Raw genomic sequence first — 25,259 nt, 5'->3', positions numbered from 1 at the left:
TAACATGAACATGCGTGGGCTTTGGCAAAGTTTTCTCGACTGGAGGCAGATCTTGGCTTGGGTGTGGAGCATGTCGCTGGCCTTATGGTATTTTAACACGGTTAGCTGACTTCTAGTGGCTTCTGGTTGAAGTGACTCACAGATTCCTCTCGCTCTCTCTCTCCCTGGTTTTTCATGTCACCTTCACCTCTTTACTGGATGACCCCTACCGTGCAAAAAGCTTGATATGGCGTGAATTTTAGAATATGATAAGCCTGAAACCGTCTTCACTTTTTGGTTCTGAATGATCATGTTTTATTGCCACTGACCACGGTAACGTAGAAAATCCATTTTGAGTGAAAGTGGCATTAATTTTATAGATCCAAGTCATCAAAATGCTCTAGAAAACTTTCACGGACATACAATTAATAGTCAAATGTTCAACAATACTAACCTATTGTAGCAGCTCTTATCATTTTCATTCAAAAAGTAATATTCAGTAAGTCAGTCATTTTCCATATAAATTTAAAAATGGACGAGTAGTAAATATAATGCATGTCAAAGACCAACTGGGCTAAGGAAGAAAAAAAAACCTTGAAGCGATAGACATCTTCATGCTATCTGTTAGCATTGAAAGGAGCAGTTTTGGACCAGGAGCAGTACGATGAATTGAATTACAACATGATGTTGTTCAGTCATTTACATGCTACATTTCCAAAGTAGAATATCATAGAATGCCGGAACACGCTCCCGACATTTCAATTCATTAGCATAAACCACCCGAATGAACAGATTAATCCAAATATTTCCAAGTTTCCCATCAAATTTAAAGCGACACCAAAGAACTTCAACCGAGACTTGACAGGCTGAAGGTCCCGCGTTAGCCCACCCCCCCCCGCCGTCCCCAGGGGGGGGCAAGGGGGACTTCAAAGTTCGCCGTAACTCGGTGACACCTCAGCACCAGGTGCCGGCTCCAAAGAAGTGGAGGGAGGAGGAAAAGAAAAGGGAGTGAAAAATGCCCAGTATTGAAAGAACAAAAAAAAACACCCAGACATAAAATAAGATGAAGAAATTAAAGCTGCTTATGACATTAAATGGAAACAAGCGGAGAGCTAAAAATGGAACGCGGAGAGCCACGGGCGGACGTCACAGCAGACAGAACGAGTTTTGGGTGGGGGAGGTGCGGCAATGGGGGTGCTTGGGGCTTCTCAGTTGCACCACGCTGCTAATGCCCCCCTCAACGCTTTGTTGTCAAGAAACCCAGTCACAAATCCCCCCCCTCACACACACACACACTTTTTTTTAATGGCGTACTGCTTCTTTAATGGTAAGCAGTAAAAGTCTTCCACCCTCGCCCGACAGGAAGTATGACGGCGCTGGCGACGTGATCACAAGCACGCCACAAAGTTCAAACGCTAGCATTTACGCTATGAACACATTTTTATTAGGCCGCTTTCCCCCTCCGCGACCTACATGCGGAAAAGTCGGGGGGCCTTTTGTCTAATTCGGGGACCCAGCCTGGGGAACGTACGGCTTCCAAATCTTGTCAGTAGAGTCGTTCGCCAGCATGCGTTTGCGTTTCTTTTTAAATAGACTCACGCTGAGAGCCGGATACGTTCCGCCGGCGTGAGGCTCTTCTGCCACGCGCTTTTGATCGCGACAGCGCATTTTGCCGGAAACGAGCGCAAACTCTGCGATAAAAGAAATAGATAAGAAATCGTAAATTGGAGCTCAGAGCAGACTGTTAGCCCCGTAGCGAGGTCGGCCTTTGCGATACGAACGCAAATCCGTCGCAACGGACGGGAATAGTTTGCAGGCCACCACATCTGGAGGTCAGAGGTCACCTTGTGGCTCATGGGATGTTGTGATTTCCCAGCAATTGACAGCCGCCAGTTCTTCCAGCTCAAATGGATGCACGTCCATCGCCGTCACCGGAGGATCATTCGCTCTCTAATGAGGTGATTCGGCGGGACTCGGATGGGGTTTACTTTTTTCAGCGATGCAATTATTAAAAAATGACTTTAAACGAAAATGAATGGGTGCCATGTCAAGAGGCAGTGAGCTTAAAATGTCTCACTTTTTGACCAATTTAAGCCACCAGGCTAGAAAACATCTAAAGCAGGGGTAGGGAACCTATGGCTCGGGAGCCACATGTGGCTCTTTTGATGGTTGCATATGGCTCTGAGCTAAAATATGGAAACCGGTCGTGAGCGAGCCGAGTCCCGAACGCACCAATAGGAACGTCACGTCAGCAGTGGCATTGACTTGTTTTTTTCATTAGAGTCTTCTGCATCTAATCTCTCATTGATACTCATTGATATTCATTGATTAGCAACAGCGTAACAATGTTGTCAAAAGAATTCAAATACTTTTTGTACTTCAAAAGTGGTAAAATGACAAAAAAATGGCACATTTTCATGTATTTTGACTTTTAAATTGAGAGTATAGCTCTCAAGGAATAACATTTGAAAATAGGAATTGTTTATGGCTCTCTCTTTCAAAAAGGTTCCCGACCCTTGATCTAAAAGAAAGTGATTTTTTTATCCAATTTATTTCAGAATAAACTGCTTTCCCTTTGAATTTGCCAGTTACATTAAAATAGTGCATGTTTCTCTGACTCTGTTGTTTACGTCACTTCCCACCTCAGCTTATCTCCTCTTTTAGGAGATAGCGTGACCTTTTAAGGGGGAAGGTTTGAGAGAGTCGCATTCTGTGAAATATGAAGCGATGGCCCCGAGGTAATTAGCTTATCTTGCTACCGAGGCCAAAACAAGAGGAATACCTGGAAAAAAATAATAAAAAATGGTCCGATTTGTTTTTCTATTGGCATCTACCGAGATATTGCATCGGACAGTTTAATTTTACAGCAACACGTATTAAAATAGGTTGTTTACGTGATTTATTCAGCGGCAGCGCGGGCCGTCGCGCCGAACGGCGACTTGGCGCTCGGCGGCCGACCACCCGGCCGTCGCCTCTTTTATTTGCACTTGTAATCAAACATAATAGTTGACGAGGCGCCGTAAAAGGAGGCTGCGTTAAAGCTGTCATTGCCGTTATTAGCCAGCAGAGTTACACGTCCCTGCCTCCGCCGCACGGCTGCGATCGATGGCGGCAAAAGGGACGGCGGCCGGGTTGAAATCCGGACCGACCCGAAAAGCGCCGTTGGCGGTGAAACACTGACATTTTGGTCCCTGTGGTCAACGATCCCTTTTCTCTCCCCCAAATGCCCACTTTGGGAGGGACGGAGGGGAATGTCTAAATGCTTTGAATGATGGTGTGGAATGTTAAAAAGAAGTGTGTGGGGGGTGGCGAGGGGTGAAAGGCGAGTGGGGGGTGTCTCCCGGCTGGCCCGAGTTGTGGTATGCGTGACTGAACAAGAGGGAAAAGAGGAGCGAGGCGACCCCCCGCCCCCCCTTTCGCCGAAGCTGCCTTTCTAACTTCCCATAGCACAATGGCAAGTGACCCCTGTGTGTGTGTGTGTGGCGTTGCAATCTTAAAATCTCCCTTCTAAAAATCACAAAGGGAAAAAAACCTCCCTTACAAATGATAGAAAAGTAATTGATGGGAAAAAGAGCGTTGAATAATCACGGAGATGCTAGCTTGCTCCGGTGCCTTGCGTTGGTTGCTTAATTACAAAGGCGATGCGGCCGAATCAAGGCATCCATTTTGAGTGCGCTCATAAATAATAAAACAACACAACAGATTTTTCCTCTCCTCAGAATGAAAGGCGAGCGAGGATGATGCTGATGGGGTTGGGGGGGGGTCCCTCTTTATCGTAGGACGGCAAAATATGCTAATCCTCGCAAACGTGCAGTAAATAAAATCAACACAAAAGGCACTTTGGCTTCATTATATAAATATCTTTAATTGTTTTTGCTCGTAAGAATATAAAACATTTTAAGTTTGGAATTCTGCATGTTGTTAATTCAGCTTTACAAACAATATACACATCTTTTTTTTTTCTTCAGCTGTTTCAGCAGGACGCACATATCCGTTTATCAAGCAGGTCATTGCATCACATGGAAGTGAAGGCGCACACGTGGCCCGAAAGAGACGCGGCGTGCGCGAGCTCGGGAATTTAATCGATTGCTACTTATTCCAAGTGTACTTGGCGTGTTTTTTTTTTAAATCTGGGGAGGGAGCACGTCCATCCTCCGAAAATAAACCAAAAGGACAGAACCCTGATTCGTTTCAATCGATTTAAAAAGAGGGGTGAAAAATACCAACAGAAAAAAAAATCACTTCAATTTGAAGCAACATTCACTACGGTTACCCCCACTCGCGCTTCCTTCCTTCCACCTTTGGATTGAGATACCTGAAGCTTCACACGTGATAACTTTTCGAAGCGCGTTTTGATTGGAAAAGGACAAATTGGACGCGCCGCCACCGCCGCGTGCAATTTGTGTTTCGACTTTGCATAAAGCGCCAGTTAAGATGATCAGAAGATTGCAAACGGTCTCTCCGGTTTCCAAATAGTTGAGGGGTGGGGGGCGAACAAAAAGGGAGTTTGATTCTGGAAGGGGCGGATGGGGGAGGGGGCGACACACGGTCCCTCTAGGCACATTTTCTCCCCATTTGCCGCTCTTCCTTCTTGGAAAAAAAACGAGTGCACAAGAGGTAGCCCAATGTTTTGTTGTTGTTTGTTTGTTTTTTTTGAAGCCGTGGCAGGATCGGGGCAAAGGAAAAGTTTGGCGCCAACGTTAAAAAATTGCATGTGGGACATGAAAACTCAATATGAGATCTGTTTTTTTTTTTTTAGCGGCTTCCTCCCGGAGCGGATCATCTGACTTTCTCGCTCTCGGTCATTTGCCAGAGTCCCAAGTTGAGAACTTTAAGGCAGGGCAGCTGCGTGATCCTCTCCAGCCCCCTCTTGGTGATCTTGGTACATCCGTACAGGTCGATCCCGGCCAGCTGGGTCAGGTGGTCGGCGATGAGCTCCAGGCCCTTGTCGGTGATACGCACGCACTGTCCGATGTTGAGCGTCCGCAGCTCGTGCATCTGCCGCACCATGCGGTTGATGCCGTCGTCGGAGATGTGACAGGAGCACAACGAGAGCGACTTGAGCCGGTAGAGCCCCTGCGCGATGTAGGCCAGCGTCTGGTCGCCGATCTTGTCGCAGAAGGACACGTCCAGGCCCGACAGGCGCAGGGTGCCCATGGCCAGGTGCATGGCGCCCGTGTCGCTGATGTTGTCGCAGGAGCGCAGGTTGAGGCTCCACAGGGAGGTCATGTGCGAGAGGTGGATCATGCCAGCGTCGGAGATGCCGCCGCAGAAGCTGAGGTTGAGCACCCGCAGCTTGAAGAGCCCCTTGGAGATGTGTTTGAGGGACAGGTCGGTCAGCTTCTGGCAGTCCTGCAGCGTCAGGTGCTCCAGGCTCAGGCAGCCCTGGGCGGCGTTGCGGGTCATGCCGGCCAGGTGCCCGATGCCCACGTCCGAGACGTGGCGGCAGGATCTCAGGTTGAGGCTCTTGAGCCGCTGCAGGCCCCAGGCCACCAGCAGCAGGCCCGTGTTGGTGATGTTGCTGCAACCGCCCAGCTCCAGCACCTCCAGGTTCTTCAGGTGCTGGGCGATGCGGCTCAGGCTGGAGTCGGTGATCTGCTTGCACAGGCTCAGGTTGAGCACTCGTAGCGAGGGGATGTCCTGCACGAACGCGTGCCCCAGCCCGTTGTCGGTCAAGTTGTAGCAGCCCGACAGGTTGAGCGACTCGATGTTGGGCATCCCCTGGATCACGTAGCTCAGGCTGCGGCGCAGGGACAGGATCTGGACCCTCCGGATGCCCCTGGCCTGGAGGCTGGGGAAGAGCGAGGGGTTGGCCCGCCGGAGGTGCAGCTTGGCCTCCACCCCCCTCCACACCGACTTGTGGTAGGACGCGTCCCTCCAAGCCGCGCACACTTGGGCCACCCTGCCTTTGTCCCTCACGTCCAGATAACTGAAAATCATGGCCAAAATTTCCGGGAAGAGGCACGAAACGTGCGTCTCCATTGTTTTTCAAAACCCAGGCATATAAGAATTAATACTCCACACCCCCGCCTCCGAGAAAAGCAAAAAAGAAAAAAAAAGAAGCTGCTCTTTACAAAAAGTAGCAACAGTCCCGGCTGACCCCCGCCTCGCCTCGCCTGGCCTCCCCTCCGCTAAACCTCAACCCCTCCCTCCCTCCCACCCTCCCTCGCTCACCCCTCAAAAAGCCCAACCGACTTTTCTTTCCTCGCGCTCCAAGTGCGCGCGATCGATCCAACTCTTGAGCCGGCGTGCTGGCGCAGTCACATTGAAAAGAAGCGAGGCAAAAGAGCCCGTAAAAGCGCTTATTCCTGCTTCCGCCAAAAAGAGGAGGAAAAGGGAGCGAAAGCCAGAAGGAGGAGAAGAAGGAGGAGGAGGATGAGGAGGAGGAAGAGAGGAGGAAACGGCGTCAAGCTCCCCACTCCTCTCGCTCTCTCTCTCCCTCCCTCAAACGACGCGTCCCTCAATGTCTTCTCGCCGCAAAAAGGCGTCCACTCGCGGATCCAGACGGTCGTGCATTTCAGAAGCGGAAAAAAACAGTCAGGGCAACACGAGCGACTCCGAGGACTTGTTCCATGGCCGGCCAACACAGACTCCAGAGTGGGATTGAGCGAGGAAGGCGAGGGGCGTCCTGCACTCCCAGTCGCCTTTGTCTGCTCTTTTCAAACCGACTTGCCAGGGACGCCAGCATTCTGAACTTTCCCGAGGGGGGGATACATGTCGATATCAATTCAGACTCTTTTGAACAAAACCCCACCATTCGCCGCTTTCAACAACACCGTACGATAGATTTGCGCGTTCACCTGTAATAATCGGTTAAATTACCCGTAAATACCGAAACGACGCATCACTGGCTTCATTTTCCGTGACGGAGCACCCCTCCCGGTGTCGAGCAGTTGGTACATCCCGCCTCAGCTGGAACGGTGCGAACAGTTTCCCTTGGAAACCAACTTCTTACAATTCAGTTCACTCTGGGCTTTAACCCTTTAAGCGGACCACACAGGAAACAGCAAAGTCAACTGGAGAAGTCTATTCACTTTTCTTACTTGGCTGACAACCTTTTGTGTTTCGCTTTCAGTCTTTCTTTTTGCTGCGGTGAGGGGAAATCCTCCTGCAAAGTGAGCGCATGACAGTACAGTTCTATTCAAAGGGTGCACACATCATTCATTGTCATTGATTGTTGAACAAAAACGGTGGCGTAACTAATGTAGACAGACAAGAAGAAAGAAAAAAACGCCGGATACTATTGTTTTTCATTAAGGTTTCAGATTAAATACAGTAAATCCTGTTCTTTATTAAAAATAACGTTACTTTTTCTGGCAGTTATCAGAATGAAAGAGTTTATTATATTACAAAGTAAAGCAATTTGGTCAGCGCTGGTGAATGAAAGAAACAGAAAGGACTACAATGTTCATTAACACTTATCTGTTTCCATATATGACCACTGAAATTAGTCCCAAGTACTAACAATATATAAAATAAAATGGTAAGGGGAAAAAAATGCCGGATTAGAAAAATAAACAAACTCATTGCATTTTGTGAAACAGCATGCATCATTTGGCTGTAATCAGAATTAAAAAATATTTTTTAAATCATCTTCCAGCATAAATGCAATTGAGTTGATTTCATGATAATGCCTCCGCCTTTCTATTTTATTTTTTAAGACTAATATTCACTTTTATAATAGTGCTGCAGCAGTGTCATTTCCAGACTTTCTACTAAATTATATTGCACATCGCACCTTATATGAATAAACACGCATAACTCCTCTCAAGAAAGTCTGTTACGGTGTAAAATAAGTTTCCCTAAGAAGTGCGGCGGTGTCCTTAAGTAGTCACTTAAGGCTGAGACTGAGGCGATAAATTAATCTCCAAAGAGTAAAAAAAAACCCTCTCATGTGTCTTTTATTAAGATCCAATATAATCACTTTGAAGCCGAATGTCATCTCGCATCTGGCTTTGCTTATGTTATGACATGCATCATGAATTCAGCAAAAAAAAAAGTTTTTCTGTCGATGTTTTGGAGCTGCCGTGTCCAACTTTTTTTCCCCTGCGACGGGCCTCTCTCACCCACTAACGTAACCTTGCACTCGCGCGTTATCTCCATACGTTTGCATGTGCATGGCCTGTTCATTCAAAGGAACATATGTCTGTCCCGGACGCCTGCATCTGCCACACTGTGTGTGCGTGTGCGAGTGTGTTTGTGTGTGCGTGTGTGTGTGTGTGTGTGTGTGTGTGAGAGATAATATGACAGGGGAGCCGTTTGCCGAAGCCAGTGGAGTGTGGCCGAGTGCTTGAGGAGAACGGGCGAGGGGGAGGAAGAGCTGATGGGAAACCTACAAGTAGTGTGAAATAAAGAAGAGGGATCGGGTGAGGATTAAAAAGGTGCAAAAATATATATATATTTATAGAAATAGGCAAGTTGACGTGCCGCCGCATGGATTACTTCATCGTTGCTGTTGAATTATTGTATATCGATTGGGGTGTGTGTTTCAGCTCGGTAACGTTATTGACCTTCAACCTTTTCTCCCACGTGCGCCGTCAAGGGCAAAGTGAGGCCGTCCGTGTCCGCCCGCGTATGCCATTCACCGTATGGGCGGCGTGTGTTTTCAAAGCAAGCGGCCGTGACGTGAATGCTAACGCTTTGACGGACAGACGGGCCGGGTTGGAAAAAGCGGCTCGAGTTTTCTTGGGGTTTACCAAGCGGGTTTGGCAGCGCGGTCGTAAACTAGGATGGGATTAGCTTCACCCTTGGGCTCGCTCCAATTAGATGCCGCGACTGATCATTTCCGGTGCGGCGGGCGTGTACTCAAATGGGATATTTGTGAGTCTCAAAGGAGGGATGGAAAAAAAAAATAAGATAGCTTGGAAGCTCGCTTTGGATTTGAAAATCTCGCTCGTTTGCAAATTAAAATGATGAACGCCTTTCATTTTGAATCTGGTTAGCACCTCAGATCGCTATTTTATTCTCATGTTATACAATATGACAAATCCAACCACGATTCCATTTTATTCAAACATGTAATGTGCTTTATTTGCATCTAACACGCTGGTGTGAAAGTGGTGGCACGGGGGACCAAATCCGGCCCACCACATCACTTTTGGCTCATGCTCATACCTCGGGCCCATTTGGAGAGTTAATCCAGCCTACCCTGGATGTTTTTAGGATGTGGGAGGAAGTACAGATGCTCCCCTACTTACGAACATACGACTTACGAACAAATGTACATACGAACATGTCTGCAAATTGCGTTTATGTTGAAAAATGTTCGTAAGTTCGATTTTGTATTTTTTTCCGAGTAGTGCTTCTTTCCGCCGCTAATACCGACACCTGGCGCTGTGAGAGCTCAGCTCACCCAGCATCTACCTTCTTCTGTCCAATTCGTTGCAATGCGGAAGTGCGTGAACGTATCTCCAGTGCGCAAAGAACCTTTTTCATTTGTATCATTAAATATCTCGTGCATCCATTATTGAATATGGTTGGTAAAAAGCAAAAGGCTTATATTGAGGGAGGTGCAAGAAAGAGGCAAGCCATTTCATTTGAAACGAGCGGCAATAATAACGAAGCTTGATGCGCGTGAGAGTGGTGAGTGTTGCACGGGCATTGAATCGTTCGACCGTCAGTACCATTTATAAACAGAAAGATCGAGCAGCAGGACCCAAATATTGAACGTTGCACAAAGTTTGCAAATCAATTGAATGATGCCATACAGTGCTACCGCATCATTTATGATGAAAAAAAGAAGAAAACTGTGCAATCGTCGTTAGATCGCTTCTTTCGGCCAGTTTCTAATCCATAAATCTCTCTCTCTCTCTATACAGTACTGTACATATTATCTCCATTTTATTAAATGTTTTTTTCAGTACAAACCAATGTGTGTTACTTATACAAGCCTTAAACATACAAATGCACTTATATAAACCTTCAATATACTTATATAGGCCTTAAACATAAATTATAATACAAAATATAGCACTGAATCAACTTACAAACAAATTCAACTTATGAACAATCGCTCGGAACCTAACTCGTTCGTAAGTAGGGGAGCGTCTGTACCCGGAAAAAAACCCACGGCAGAGCCAGAACATGCAAACTCCACTCAGGAATGTCCGAACCTGGGATTCAATGCTTGAGAATAATTAATAATTTAAAAAAAATAAAAAGGCACACGACCAATTGAACCAATAAAAGAAATATGAAAACATCAATACACACCCTGGTGGTGGTAAAAGTGAGAAAGAGCGAGGAGGCGCAAACACAGAGGGAGGCGGGACAAAAATCCACCGGCTCAGTTTTGAGCTGCCAGCGCAGAGCCTCTGCGTGACCCGTTGCTTGTGTGCGTGTTTGCGTGCACACGCATGTGTGTGTGTGTTTTGCCTGCTAGGCCTGTGCTCGCACTTACACGGCACGGAAGAGAGCAGGAAATGAACAGAGAAGGGAGGAAGAAGAGTATTTTTAGTAGGAGAAGCAGTCACATGATGCTTGTGGAGAGCGCCACAAGCATGTTCGTATGTGACAAGTCGCGTCACGTGAGCGCCGACGTACCCGCGACACGTGCCGTCCGACGTGTTGACGACTTAGGGTCGTCTGCGATAATTGTCCCTTCGTGTGTGCCTGCCTCTCGGTCGTCAAGGCGACCGGGCCTGTGTCGACTTGTCAACGCGGAAAGCTGACATCTACCTGGCAAGCGCACCGCAGCGGGGGTGATGTGAAAGCGAAAGCCCACACTGACGTTCATGTGTCGGAGGTTGGTGTTTGTGTCAATTGTTTTATGTTGTTCTAATTTTTCTGCCTTGCTCGGGTAGAATTTTGTTTTAATCCTCCGCGCCAGCAGGGTGCGGTAGTGAGTTTCCATGAAATTAATTGAAATCTCATTTTTGGGCCATTTCTGAGTCACTTCCTGTAGATATTTTGGGGGGGGGGTATGTACAGGTCACTGATTTTGGGTGAGTGAACAGGAAGTGACCCAGGAATGTCCCCAAATAAATCGCAACATCAAACGATGTAAATGCGCTCAAAACTGGGAAGACTGGCTTTGAATACCCTAGTTTTAGTACCATGCGCTGAATATCCAATTATTTTTGACTGGGAGGGGCGTATGAACATTCATTAAAGTAAGGAAGAAAAAAAACAATCGGTTCCATAGGCAGCCATCATGAGGTCACACTTGTCTTTATCCCCTCTTCTTCTTCTTTACGTTTTTCCACGTACTTCCTCTCTCGCCGACAGCTCGTCTTGCTATGTGGCCTCACAGACTTTGTGTGTGTGTGTGTGTGTGTTTCTACACATGCTTTGACAACATGCAGGCCTCCTAGGTGTGTGTGTGTGTGTGTGTGTGTGTGTGTGTGTGTCCTCAACAATGCCTTTGGTTTCTGCCAGCTCTGCAGTCTGACATGGGAGATTTTTCAGCCGCACGCTCGCTCTCACCCTCGGTAGTCAGCGTTTTGGCATTTTTTCAACGCACTCTGTCATCTGTTGGCATGAAAAGACCGCATATTGCCGTATGTGTGTGTGTAGGTGTGTAGTCATCTCTGTGTTTGTGCAGAGCGCCATGAAGACGGTGGAAAATATCGAGTTTCCAGACGGAAAGTGCGATACAAGGCGACTTTTCTTCCCTATCTTTGAGTGAGGTGTGCCTAATAAAGTGGCCGCTGAGTGGAAAGTAAACTGCGTGGTGCAGTCGAAGCGTGTAAATGAATCTTTTTTTCTTCTTCCTTTTTTCCGTTTAAACCATCACATAAAAGTGACAAATTTATGCGGCGCTCCTTTTATTCAAGTTGATTTCCTTGCCGTCTTCCATGGAGCCATTGTTCTATTGGGGAATGATTAGCTGTTTTTCACCCATTTCCACCCGTGTCTTTCGTAGACCTTTCCGGAAGGACTTGTTTCGCTGACTTATGTAGCCCTTGTGTGTATAATTCATCTTTTAGGAAATACATGGCGTTCGCGTGGAGTCCGCATCACAACAATGAATCGGTGCCTGGAGAATTGGAATGAGGAAAAAAAACTAACAATTGAAAGAACGAGAGTGAGAACCCGTGATTTGGCAGCTCCAATGTGTTATTGTTGCCTTTTGGTGACAAAATTCTTACTAAAGAACTTACTAATTGGGAACAGCTTGTTCAATTTGGGACAAAAAACTGCGTCACAGCGCAGGAAAAGCGGCTTTGGCATCCGGTGGACCCGAGTTAGCTACCATATTTACTTGCATATAAGCCACCCCTCCGTATAAGCCACACCCTTAAAATTGCCTTAAAGTCGTTGAATTTTACAATTTCTCATCGGCTGCTCTCTACTCTCACTGGATGACATTGCCAGCCCTTGCTACCTCAGCAGAGCCAGGAACATTGTCAGGGACCAATACCACCCTGGTCACAACCTGTTCCAGCTGCTGCCCTCTGGTAGATGCTACAGGTCTCACAAAGTACGGACAAATAGACTTAAGGACAGTTTTTTTTCCCACAGCCATCAGGACTCTGAACTTGCGTTAGCACGACACACAATCCCTTCTGTGCAATAACTTCCGGATGTGCAATAACAATGTGCAATATCTTAGAAATCTGTGCAATATTTTAGAATCTGTGCAATATTTCAGAATCTGTGCAATATTTTAGAATTCACCTAGCCGGGATGTGACTTTTTATACTTTTATACTACTATTTATGTTTTTTTTACAAGGAAAACACACTTTGAAAAGCCAGGAGTAGCACCACCAATTTTGTTATATGCAGCTGTGTATGATGACAATAAAGGCTTTTGATTTGATTTGAATATGGAGTACAAATGTGTTACTTTGAAGGGAAAATCTTAAGCAAAATGATCACATGTGGTATTTCTGAGATACTGTATGAATCAAAAGCACATTATTAGGGTCAATATCATAAGGAAGTTAGTAATTCATCCAGTAATGGTTGTTTTCTTCCTGCAAAACAGAAAATAACCAACAAATAGAATAAATTACTTTGCCGACATCTACTGGTGATAGAGTAGAGCAAGTCTTGTGCGCATATAAGCCGTACCCTTGATTCAGTCATGTTTTTGAGTTATAAATACGGCTTATATGCGAGTAAATACAGTAAGTTATGCTCCAGTATTATTCTAAGGTAATCCCGCGGGAAATGAATTGAACCCAATACGGTTCCCTCTTGAAGTGATGGAAATGGTGTGCGTTGGTGTGTGTTATTAATTTCTCCGGAGAGGGGCTTGCGAGGCCCGGGGTAGTTTGACCCATGGAGCTCTAGGGCGCCGAGGGGAAATCAGGCAATCTGGCCCAGGCCTCGGTCCCCCTGCCGGGGCTTCCTGCTCGGGGAGTGTCGGCTTCTCCCGGGGCGCCAGTCAGGTGCCAAACGAGGCCTGCCGTCTGGCTCATGCCGGCAGAGGTGCCAAAAGTGGGCTGGCACCGCTGCCAACTACTGGCAAGGAGCTGAGCTCAGACCCCACTCGCAGGGAATTACCGTTATATTCGCCGTCATACCTTTTTCTGTCTCCATCAACTGTTTCACATTTCATTAAGTGCAATCAATCATTCACTCCAGAAATTCCTTGTGGACGACCACTGAAAACTGGTGTAATTACAGTGCTACCTAGTGGGGGTTAGCGTAAAATACAGCAGATGCAAAACTAATGCATTAATACTATTTTCATGAAGGGAAATATTGTACAATTAAAAAATAGAGAGCGAACATAAATGAATAGAATACAGTCAAGTGTCATCAAATCAAACTTTCATCATGAGAATGAATGTGAAAATATATGCACTATCACCACTTTGTCTGTCTACATTAGTTACTTCGCCGTTTGTGTTCACATATCCATCGCTTAACGCATTCATCGTAAATGGGAGCAAATGAGTTAAAACGTTGCATCACCCCAACTCCAAATGCAAAGGTTTATACCAGTTGACATCGGTCTTTTTGTGTTTGTTTGGGCTCGTGAGACAAGCGGGTGGTCTTGTTTTACATTTTCCCACCGTCAGGAATAAGACAGAGTGAAGCGCAGCCCCCACGTGTGGACTGGACAGGGTTTGTGAGCGATAGACAGAATGGAAACGTCACCCTCACTTCCAGACTTGGCTGAGAAAACTGGAAAAAAAAAAACAAAGGTGTGCGAAATATCGCTTTGTAGCCAGTGAAAGAGAAACAGATGGCAGAAGAGAGAAAGAGACGTGCAATGAAGATGCCGAGAAAAGGAGGTGCGGAGAGGAGTGAAGAGCAAGATATATTTAGAGAGGAGCGAGTTTGAGCCTCTGAGCGAGAGGCATGAGTCATCCTGTGCCAGCTGACAGAAGGAAGGATTGATGGAGGAGAAGAGATGGATGGAGGGAGGAGGAGGAGGAGGAGGAGGATGGAGGCATGCGTGATGAAGCCGACCAGTGGCGCGCACACGCCCAAAGAAAACACAAAGCCCGAGGCCGCCTTTCTGTACGGGCGTTCAAAGATGCCAAATACGACAGAAAGACTTGAATTTTCCATTCATCCATCCATCCATCAATTTTCTATAAAAGAAGCTACAATTTATAGGTGTGTTCTTAGGGGTGCACATTCCACTGGGTGTGCCTTTTATATACCCCAGCCAACAACAACAAAAACAACAACACCACAGATTCTGAATGAATACCCAGAGGCCCACGACTGTCATTCTTTGCGGATGATAAAGAATCAATGCACGTGATCGCCTTGCTGTTATCTTGCGCGGCCGAGTGGTTAGCGCGTGGGCCTCACAGTTCTGAAATCAAGGGTTCAATCCCGGGCAGGTTCCGACCTTCCTGCGTGGAGTTTGCGTGTTTTACCCGTGGGTTTTCTCTGGGTATTGCGTTTTCTTCCCACATCTCCTGCAGGGGAGGCTGGTTGAACACTCTAAATTGCCCCTAGGTATTAGTGTGAGCGTTGTCTCCTTATGCCCCGTGATTGGCTGGCCATCAGTTCAAACCCCCCCCCATAGTTGGTTGAATGGGGTCCAGCACCCCCATAACCCGGGTGAGGATAAACGGTATGAATAATTAATGCTATCTGGCTATGACGTTTGCTTAGCCATTGCTGCGCATGGACACCAATACTATTCGTTAGCAAGTCTCCAGGGTTTTGCGACTTCATTCCAAAAACACCCCAAATCCCCTAACATATCCAGGGTCAGCACTTTACAACCCCCTCTGACCTTTCACCTCCTGGTGCGCCTCAGAGGAAGGGGTCGCCGGTTCCCAAGTCCAAGTAAAGACCTGGCCCGTAAAGAAAAACATTGCCTTTACAACCCGTTCTTCCTTCATTAGTCATTTTATAGTCGTCGCTTCTGGGAAGATGTTTACTAGGTGACCAGATGGCTCCATGAAGGTGAGATCGGACACTGAGTGGACCCAACTATTAGGAGCATTTTGCAACACAACTGCAGCGTGGACTGAGTGGAAGCTGCTTTTTCATTCACAGAGGAGCTTTTTTTAAAAAAAACAGCATTGCTCCCTGTTGCATGGCTATTGCTCATAACCTTCGGGGACCAGTCCGTTCTTGGCATCTCTCCTCCCCCCTCTTACTCCGGCTGGTTTTATTTTATAGATATATGTCGAGCATGGCCCAAGTTGCTCTTCAGAGTGGCCTCCCCCCTCGCTGGTCGGCGGCGTGGCTCGACTGCGCCGCCTTTTGGTCGCAGGGTAACATTACAGGTGGAGGATGAATGTTTTGTTTGGTGCCAACTGATCACAATCAACGATCATGACAAAAATCACCTATGGAAACGTATTTTTTAAATGGGGATATTTACTGGAGGATCGCATTTGATTGCTATTGACCGTGATAGACGTCCAATCCACGTCTAGATTAGAAGCCAAAGAGTTAGAAGGGAGTCAAATTGCAAGGGTAAAAAGAGCTCAGAATATTCAAACGTTGCGCTCCACTTTGCATTCAATCTGGCCAGGTCGTAAAACTGGGTGGGGAGGATTGCGAAGGGAGGGCTGCGAGGGGGTGGGGGGCTAGTTCAGAGGTGACTAGGGGGTGAGAGAGTACAGGCAGGGTTCGGGAGAGTCGAGGCGAAGTGGCCGCACTGGGAGACAGGATCTGTGGCTTCACTAGCCATCGAGACTTTTTAAATTCCCCAATCAAAACAATAACATGGCAGTTTATTGATGCGATTCATTTTGCCGAGTGTTGGGCGAAAGCAAGGCGCCTTTTACGCACGAGCCGATTTGGATTTTCACGCGCATTTTCCTGGAAGCACCGGTGCCGAACCTTTGCCCTCTCTACCCATCGATGCTTCTACTTTAAGATTGCGTGCGGTCTTGCCCTTGACGCGTCGGGCTTTTATTTGGACGACTTCCCAAGCAGCCGAATCACATCCGTGCGCATGTCTCGACAGCGGAGCACTTTCTCCGGAACCGGGCATCGAACCATGGACACCAGGCGGCCGCGGAGACGGCAGGGCGACGGGATCCGCCGGCACTTGTTGGTGAGGTTGCTCGCCCTCCTCTCCGGAACCTCGCAGTTGTTGCTGGTGAACGGCAACTCGTGGTGGTGAGTAACTCTTTTGTATGGCTTTTATGGCTCTTTTACAGCTCCAATAAATCCTGTTCGATGAGAGAAAACAGGCCTTGTCATGTCAGGATTAGATGAAGAGCATCACGCACGGCTTTTTACGCACAATTATCCGCACGCTTTTTGGCCGAAAATGACAATGTAATGAATGCGCGTCATGTCTGTTTGTGCGCGCGTGCGTGCGTGCGTGCGTGCGTGTGTGTGAGTGTGTGTGTGTGTGTGTGTGTGTGTGTGTGTGTGTGTGTTTAGGAGGGGCGGGGTGCTTTTCGTCAGAACAAATGTGAGGGCTCTGTCACAATATTTACCCTCGGGGAGCCCCAAATGGCCCGAGCTAGGGGGCTGCTCCTCGGCCCCTATTGGCCCTTCAATTGTCCACCCTTGTTCTTGACTTCCAAAGCAAATGTAGTCCGTGTTGTCCTCGGGGTGGAATGTGCAGGTTAAGTTCACCTGTGCGCCACCATCTTGATTTCTTCCATGCATTCCGATGGAGAAGGCGTTCAAAAGCGTGTTGACCTTTAACATCCTATCCCGAGCGCAAAGATCCAAATGATGCATTATGATGATGCAGGTCAATGGCGCTGACCCCCATTCAGAGGCCGGAGATGTACATCATTGGAGCCCAGCCGCTTTGCAGTCAGCTGTCCGGGCTCTCCCAGGTAATATTGTCACATTCGGCTCTCTGCGTTGATTCCGGGAACGCTTGGTTGACTTTTTGTTTGTTTGTTTGTTTGTTTGCTTTTATTTGTCTGCAGGGTCAGAGGAAACTGTGCCAGCTCTACCAGGACCACATGATGTACATCGGGGACGGAGCTAAAACAGGCATCAAGGAGTGCCAGTACCAATTCAGACAGAGGAGGTGGAACTGCAGCACAGTGGACAGCACGTCCGTCTTTGGACGCGTCATGCAAATCGGTAAATTGGGATTGTGACACTTTCGTATATTAGTTCAAGATGGTCCAACTGTTTTGAAATTAGGCATCATGAAGTACCCGTTTGAGTCCTGATGCTCAAAATTCATTGGGAAATAGCTTTTATTTTTACAGGGATGGTCATGAAATTGGTCCAATTTCATTACGCTCGCTTTTATTGTGTCTTTCCACCGTTACCGACGAGCATCACGAGCAATCTCGAGTTCTTGCTCAAGGATGCGAAGGGTGGGGAATCAAACCCAGAACCTTGGTCACCACCATTACTTCATTCAAACCATTAAAAAAACGTTGTTCTTATCTCAATAACTTTGACATACAGTGACAAGCATAACATGCCCCATTATGTGATTGATGATATATTAAACGTGGGTATGCACCTGTTGCCCTTCATATAATAAAACAAGTTTCTGTCAATTAGGCCACTCAATGCCACTGACGGTATTAGATGTCGAATCCATTCCTACTGCGAGAATTATCACCATTAATGTCAGTTGATGAGTTGGAGAAGCACATTGTTAGCAGTGACAAAATACTTTTAAAAAATATATTTTTGTCTGGAATGTTGCTGTTGAATGGGACCCACTTTCTTTTTTTTTCTTTTTTTTTTAACACACTCCAGTGATTTTTAGTGGCAGCACGTCCAAAAACAATAGTTGCCATTGTAAGCTTGCCAAACAATGCGGACGAGCAGACAATCGAGCGCGTCCCTGTCCGCTGGCTGCCCTGCTCTGAAAATCTTGTCGGACTCGGATGACAATCCCCGCGCGTCTAATTCCCAGCGGGGACGTGGGAAAGCGCTCATCAACACGTACGTGTCAAATCCGCTAGAGGGCGGGGGGCAGCAGACGAGGCGCGAGCCGGCCGTCTCGGTCCCCTCGCCGCCGTCTCTATTGACAGTCCGTCCGTCTCTGTCCACCTTGAAACGGAGGTGCGAGGGGCTCCATTGTCCTCGGCGAAAGCTCTTTTGAAATGCGCCGATGAGCTGACACCGAGCCGGCACATCCGGAGATGCAATAAAATGTGTGTCGGCTGGCTGGGTGCACGCATACCTGCATGTCTGCTGCGTGGATGCGTGCGTGCGTGCGTGCGTGGGTGCCTGGGTGTGGATTGAACGCTGCGGATAGTGCGGGAATTAGACAGTCCACACCGGGAAGGTTTGCAGGGCTGCTTTTGGAGCGCTTTTTAAAATCGACTTTAAAAAAAGTAATTGTGAAATATATCCAAGCATGTTATTTAAAATCACTATAAGATTACAATGTGTTTAAATTGCAAAGGTGCATACCTGTCAACCTCTGCCGATAACTGCCCTTATAAATGATTATTGATTCCCCTTACAAACCCCCCAAAAAACCTTACAAACACCGTACGACTCGTACGGTGTTTGTAAGTTTTTTGGGGGGTTTGTAAGGGGAATCAATAATCATTTATAAGGGCAGTTATCGGCAGAGGTTGACAGGTATGAAGGTGTAATGGCGTTTATTCTTTAGATATTAGTAAATACAGTAGTGATCCCATACAGAAAGTGTTAATAGCATTGTAAAATTCAACAAGAAAACGCATGAGGCTCTCATCTGTTTTCATGCAAATTGACGGGTTTGTCTGTACTTAAGCTGTTACCTTCCCGGTAGCCATCTTTTGTTGTTTTGCATATACCCAAGGCACTTTGTGTATTAAATCCACTGATGCAAGACTTGCGTATTCCAAAGTGGAGTCTGGGAATTTTTTTAAATGCTCTGCTCAGGCTGTGTTGAAGTGGCTGGGGTCTTTACTGTTACAGCACAAACAAACAAGAAATGTGAATTTTGCTGTAGAAGAATCTGAAACCTCAACCTATGTCCCCCCTCCCTCTTAGGTTCAAGGGAAACGGCGTTCACGTACGCCATCAGCGCGGCCGGCGTGGTCAACGCGATCAGTCGGGCGTGTCGCGAAGGCGAACTGTCCACCTGCGGCTGCAGCCGGGCGGCGCGTCCCCGCGACCTGCCCCGCGACTGGCTCTGGGGCGGCTGCGGCGACAACGTGCACTACGGCTACCGTTTCGCCCGCGAGTTCGTGGACGCCCGGGAGCGTGAGAAGAACTTCCCGCGCGGCTCTCCGGAGCACTCGCGCACGCTCATGAACCTGCAGAACAACGAAGCGGGACGACAGGTACTGACGAATGACGTCGCTGGCAATTTGTTTTCACTTGGCGCTGAAGTTTAGACATCTGGAGCGTCCGCTCCATCCTTGGGAGTTTGGAATGTGTGGGTGAGTCAAGGTGGCCCCGAAACTGCCTGACCTGGTGGTATTTTTGCGTGTGTCAAGGTTATTTATTGGAAGGCTCTAATACTTTGGATAAAATTACCCCTTTCGACTGGTTTTGGCAAACTTTTAAGACTTTGGCTGGAGCCAATTTATTCACCAAAAGTTTTTCAATGTTTTCTTAGGACAATGGGACATGTTTGAGAAGGCCTGAAAAGGAACCTTTCACCTCCCTGTCGGCTCCGTGCACTTAAGCAGCCTTGTAAAAGCTCAGTTTGCCGATTTGTGCGTACGAAGAGAACGTGTTTGTCGAGGCCATTTGCGAGACGAGGCGGTCGAACGAGCGCGCGTCCCCCTCAAGTTTGATTTGTGCGACAGACAGCGAGCCTGCTTTTTTTTGCCTGCGTGGCTGGCGTCAAAGGTCAGGGCCTGGCGAGCTTGTGTTTCTGCTACGGGGGTCCCGCTGGGGCTGTAAGAGAGCATATGAGAAATCTACCGAGACAGCGCTGTACACGCCGACGCACATTTCCATCTCGCTTTGTTTCCTCTCCATCCAAACGGAAGAGAGATGAAGAAAAAAAAAAAAGGCAGACCCGCTCGGTTGAACAAGGCAAACCACGGCGCTTTTGTGCGCAGGTGACGGGGAGCCTGCTGCTCTGTGTGTACGTGAGCGTTTAGCTTCCTTTGACTCGTGCACAAAGGCGGACAACGTGTGTGCGTAGGAAAAATGTGTGTGCCGCCTCTGCCGATGGAGACTCGGGGTGAGCGATGGACCTCCGTCACACTCCCCCGACTCTCAAAGCCTCGCTGGCACACACACCGGGGCCAACTGTCTCCATTTGACACAAATCAAATGAGGCGGCACTTGTCGCACACACACACTGGAGATGTACGTTCTCCATCTCAACCTCCCTCGAGAACGTTTTTATCTTTCATCAGCAGGATTTTTTTAGAGCAAATTCCAACAGTGACGTCCGCTGGCAATAAAAGACAAGTTCTTTCTTTTTGCCCTCGGCTAAAAATTGCGAAAAAGTGCCTTGTTGTCCAGCGCAAGTGCGCACGGGACATAAAACGACTGTAGGCTTTAAACGCAATGTCCGGTCACGGATGTGATCCACGTCCAATCCGCTTCGACTGGGAGATCGCCCGGTGAAAGCGGAATGGACGTCTATCACCGTCAATGACAGCGGAAAAGCCAAAAGGAGAAGTTGCAGTTCTCTTCTGAATGTTGCTCGTGACAAGATGGCGTCTCCGCCACGGATGACTGACCGTGTCAATGAGCCCAGCAGGCGTGTTCCACCAAAGAGCACAGTGTGATACTCATAACACACACAGCATGACCTCATATGTCGGAAAACGTCCCCATAAACCGGGGGCACCCGACACCCCGTTTGAGCAAAGCGAGTCAAGAACTGGCGAGAATGAATAAAACGCCGACCCTAACAAAATGCCATTGTTTGTCCAAAGGGTGGTGGGGGGGGTCGTTGTGATTGGACGGCGGGATTGCCGGGTGGCGACTGCTATGCCTGCCGTGTAGGAAAGGAGAGGGGCAATGCGAGCGGGTTGGCGGAGGGGGGGTTCAGGGTTGAAAGGTTAACAGAGGTGAAAAGGTAATGGGGATCAGGCAACCCGAGGAGAGGACAGCCACTCATGTGTGTCCCCGTCCAAAGAACACAGAGAGTTTTATGTGAGCACAAAGCGTGATGAGTGATGTCCTTGGTATGATGTGTGTTGCGTGTGAGCCTTTTTTCGGGGAGGGTTCGGGGGCTCAGGAGGCCTGGTGGGGCTCCCCCTGAAGTTCTGCAGATAGCATCATAAATCTTCTTGTATTTCCTGTTCTGTTTTTCACATACAAGGCGAACACTGGATGCTAAAAGTGCGGCTATCAAGGTTTTCTCTAAGTGAGACGCCTCGGTGAAACGCGCAGAATCAAAATGACTCTAGCAACGATTTGTGTCACTGTCTTTAGCCTTGCTGCGAGGAAAATTAGGATTGGACCTTAGATGCGTTTAATGACTTTGTTGATGCTTGTGGGTCAGTCATTGCAATTGGCTGACCCTGGTCATGTTGCGATGCAGTTGCGCTCAATTCATTTTTCCTTAAATATGATCTCAATGCGCCACCTTGTGGTCTTTTGTATTTGTTTGTAAAAACACCAGAAGTTAACTCATTGACTGAAACAATAACGAATCCACCTAGATAGTTGCACTTTAGAAAGGTAACGAATGACATCTAATCTTATGCTGATGTATCACACGCAGAAAAGGGGGGGGGGGGGGGGTGCTGTAGGTACAAATAAATTCCACAAGAGGCCAGCATTGCAATAGTCAGCTGCAATTAAAGATTGCTTGTTTTTATCTCGCAGGCTGTGTACAACCTGGCCAACGTGGCCTGCAAGTGTCACGGCGTGTCAGGCTCGTGCAGTCTGAAGACGTGCTGGCTCCAGTTGGCTGACTTCCGCCGCGTGGGCGAGTTCCTCAAGGAGAAGTACGACAGCGCCGCCGCCATGCGTATCGGACGCAAGGTAGCCAAACCGGACGGGGACGAACGAGTCTCCCGAAACACCTAGAGGAATAAAGCTAACAATTTTCCTACCCGTGCAGGGCAAGCTGGAGCAAGTGGACAAGCGCTTCAACGCACCCACCCCAGAAGACCTGGTCTACATCGACTCAAGTCCGGACTACTGCCTTCACAACGAGACTACGGGCTCGCTGGGGACGCAGGGCCGTCTGTGCAACAAGACGTCGGAGGGCATGGACGGCTGCGAGCTGATGTGCTGCGGCCGGGGCTACGACCAGTTCAAGACGTACAAGCACGAGCGCTGTCACTGCAAGTTCCACTGGTGCTGCTACGTCAAGTGCAAGCGCTGCACCTCGCTGGTCGATCAGTTTGTCTGTAAATAACGGCGGCGACCAACTGCTTTTGCTCCAGGACCGACCCATTTTCTGTACCGCTTCATTGAATCCCAGCTGACTTTGGGCGAGAACGGTTCGCTCTCACATTTTAGGGACGATTAAAAACACGAACACGGGCCCGGGCTGAGTTTCCAACTCAGATCTTAGGAACGACCGTGCAGATGTGTTTAACCAGCCCCCCGCCCCCCCTTCAAAAAACCCTTCTTGCTTTCCTTTCCCAAACCAAGACGGAAGATGAAAATAAGCAGGCGCGATGAATGGATCTTTAAAAGGAGGGATGAATGGCTCCATTGAAATTACATAACTGAATAATAGACTATTTAAAAGAGACTCTTACACATCCCAGTTTTGATGATCCTCTTTAATTCTGCCCTGCGGGAGCGAAGACGCCATGGCATTCTCGATACTGCCAAAAGCAAGAAATTGCTTGTCAAAGACTGGAAAGGGGTCATTCTTCAAGACACAGTTAGGCGTAGAAATACTATTAGCGAAACTCCATTAAACAGTCCATTCGTCTGCGCGTCACTTGCAGAACTCCCGAGAGACGGCGGTTAACGAGGCTCGCCGTTCGCCGCCATCTTGCCAGTCTGCCGCGACCTTCATCGTAGAGCGAGGCGGCAAAATAAGACCGATGGCCCATGAACGCAAATCCACACTCAACCGAGCTAGACCAAACATATTCCTTTGGGCTCATCTGTCTTCGCCCTGTTTCCAAAATCGTTTTGGAACAGAATTGCTTGATAATAAGGAAATCTGATTAATTGATGACAAGACTCCCAAAAAAAAATGAACGTGTGTGTGAGACCCCGAAACAGAAGAGAGCGGACTGCGATTTAGTATGAGCTCCTTTAAAAGAAATTTAGATCACAAGAGAAAGTATATATTTTATAACGTTTTTTTAATTTCTGTTTTGTATGTTTTATACATATTCTTTTGATAAACTAGTCATTGGACAATGGCGCTTTGTTTCTTTTTCTGGTTCTTTTCCCGGGTTCTTTTAGTCACTCCAGAATCCTGATGATTGAATTGAAACTTTGAATAATAGCGCTCAGATGAGCGTATCTGCGCGATGACCCTCGAATAATCCCGTTGCTAATTGGATTGGAGACCCAGCAGCATCTTCTCGAGGGTCCTGCGCCTGACCTGTCAGCCTTGTGGGTTGAAGTACTTGGAAGCAAGCATTGGAACGTGTTCAAGCAGGTTACAAGATTAGACAAGGGAAAGTGTTTAATCTGCCTCAGCTGACTGCCATCTGCTTGAGAGGATGACGCCGCAAATTCCTCAGCGGAACCTCCAAATATACAACCGTCGTGAGCATTTATGCCTTTTTGGTTACCTTATCAGTACGTTGAGGCCATGATAACTGTTCAAGGTTGAGCTCACTGGAGCAGCGAAATGAACATTGAGCCCCACCACTACCAATTACGGCTCTTAATCAAGCTGTCGTGGGGGGCAACTGCCGTGAAAAGTGAATTAAAAGTGAGCACGGACACGCTTTCTAAAGTGGGAGTGGGTGTAATATGGTGCCAGGCGTTTAAGAAATAAAGCCTTTGATAGATGGAAATGCAGTTTGCATCAGTATTCCTTTGAATGATAAATACAAGTGGAATGCAGTCAACTGTGTGCTCTCGCAGGCTTTTTTGTGCTGTGTGTCTTAGGTCAAGTTGTTAAAACACTTCGGAGACTGTGTTAATTATTCTCACAATCTCTTTAAAATCCAACCTTAGATAGACGGTCACATTTTCCTATTGCAATCACAAAAAAACAGTACATTCTTGGATGATGAGTGTTACACAAACAAAACAAGGTCAAGACAAGTATCTTTCTAATGTAATGTTAAAATGGGTCACTGTGAGATTCGATATGATGCATTCTGTGATAACTGTCCTATCTACAGTGTGAAGTTGCTAGACAAAACTTGTATTTCTGGAGCAAAAGGCATGTTGGAAGCATTGCTAAATTTGTTTGGCGCTGAACCCGAAGAACCGGACCGGCGAAATCCAACAAGTTAAGACACACTCATCACAATAAATCTGTTTGTACAGCCATGCAATTGGGTGAGAGGTCTGGGTGGGCACGCCCGGATTTGATGTTGAGAGCAAATAAACTATGCGTGGAAGTGAGGACATGAAAAGATAATCATGTCCTCACTTCCAAGGTAAGATGTATTAAAATGCCTTTTATTAATGTCAATAACTCTAAAAATAAAGCAAAGCGTTCTTCATTGCAAGCACATATATAATAGAATATAGTAGAATGAATAGTGCAATAAATGGTTGGGTAGATTACTGCAAATCCTAACTGGACACGACAAAAAAATGAATAGAAGAATTCGTTTAAAAATTATAGTTGATTGGATGAGAAAAATGGTAGACATCCAAGGAAAAACAGCAGGTTGGATTTTTTTTTAATGATTGCTTTCTTAGTGTGATCCACAATATTAGGATGGAAAAAAGGAACTTCTTGGAGAGCCAGATACCCGGTCACCAAGGAAAACTGCTTTTGCATACAATATTTTTTTCACTCAGTAAGTTTCTAGAGTTTCATTGAATGAAAACTACAAAAAGAAGTTAGTGTACAGCTTCTGGTTTTCTTTTCCGGGTGGACGACGATTGGCCACATCTCCTGAGACTATGTTCCACTTAATTGGCTACTTGCCTCTCGTGAGCGCGACGTCACATGTT

The 25,259-nt window shown here is 47.3% G+C and overlaps 2 protein-coding genes across 3 annotated transcripts in view; one reads left to right on the top strand and one right to left on the bottom strand.

Moving 5' to 3' along the window:
• wnt5b (wingless-type MMTV integration site family, member 5b) overlaps nt 1-24,608 on the top strand; it is a 39,173-nt gene extending 14,565 nt beyond the window's left edge. The window contains exons 2-7 of one of the 2 annotated variants that reach the window (XM_077594047.1): nt 16,318-16,472; nt 17,062-17,149; nt 17,246-17,405; nt 19,275-19,567; nt 22,026-22,184; nt 22,264-24,608. In XM_077594047.1, the coding sequence (XP_077450173.1) occupies nt 16,351-16,472; nt 17,062-17,149; nt 17,246-17,405; nt 19,275-19,567; nt 22,026-22,184; nt 22,264-22,563 (1,122 nt within the window). In that variant the 5' untranslated portion in view covers nt 16,318-16,350 and the 3' untranslated portion in view covers nt 22,564-24,608. Of the gene's footprint in view, nt 1-15,966; nt 16,473-17,061; nt 17,150-17,245; nt 17,406-19,274; nt 19,568-22,025; nt 22,185-22,263 lie in introns of those variants that run through there. The other variant, XM_077594046.1, reaches the window with a different exon arrangement.
• fbxl14b (F-box and leucine-rich repeat protein 14b) lies at nt 3,825-6,652 on the bottom strand. The gene has a single exon (XM_077594332.1). The coding sequence runs from the start codon at nt 5,959-5,961 to the stop codon at nt 4,759-4,761; it is 1,203 nt and encodes a 400-aa protein (XP_077450458.1). The 5' UTR covers nt 5,962-6,652; the 3' UTR covers nt 3,825-4,758.
• Nucleotides 24,609-25,259: the final 651 nt, after the last annotated feature.

This window comes from Stigmatopora argus, chromosome 23 (assembly GCF_051989625.1).
Source record: "Stigmatopora argus isolate UIUO_Sarg chromosome 23, RoL_Sarg_1.0, whole genome shotgun sequence".
Classification (NCBI taxonomy): domain Eukaryota; kingdom Metazoa; phylum Chordata; class Actinopteri; order Syngnathiformes; family Syngnathidae; genus Stigmatopora; species Stigmatopora argus.
Note: the sequence above shows the minus strand (reverse complement) of the source record. Positions and strands in the feature narration are given on the sequence as shown.

Bases quoted from the DNA above. Each gene is read 5' to 3' on its own strand.
- fbxl14b (XM_077594332.1), bottom strand. From the start codon at position 5,961: ATGGAGACGCACGTTTCGTGCCTCTTCCCGGAAATTTTGGCCATGATT.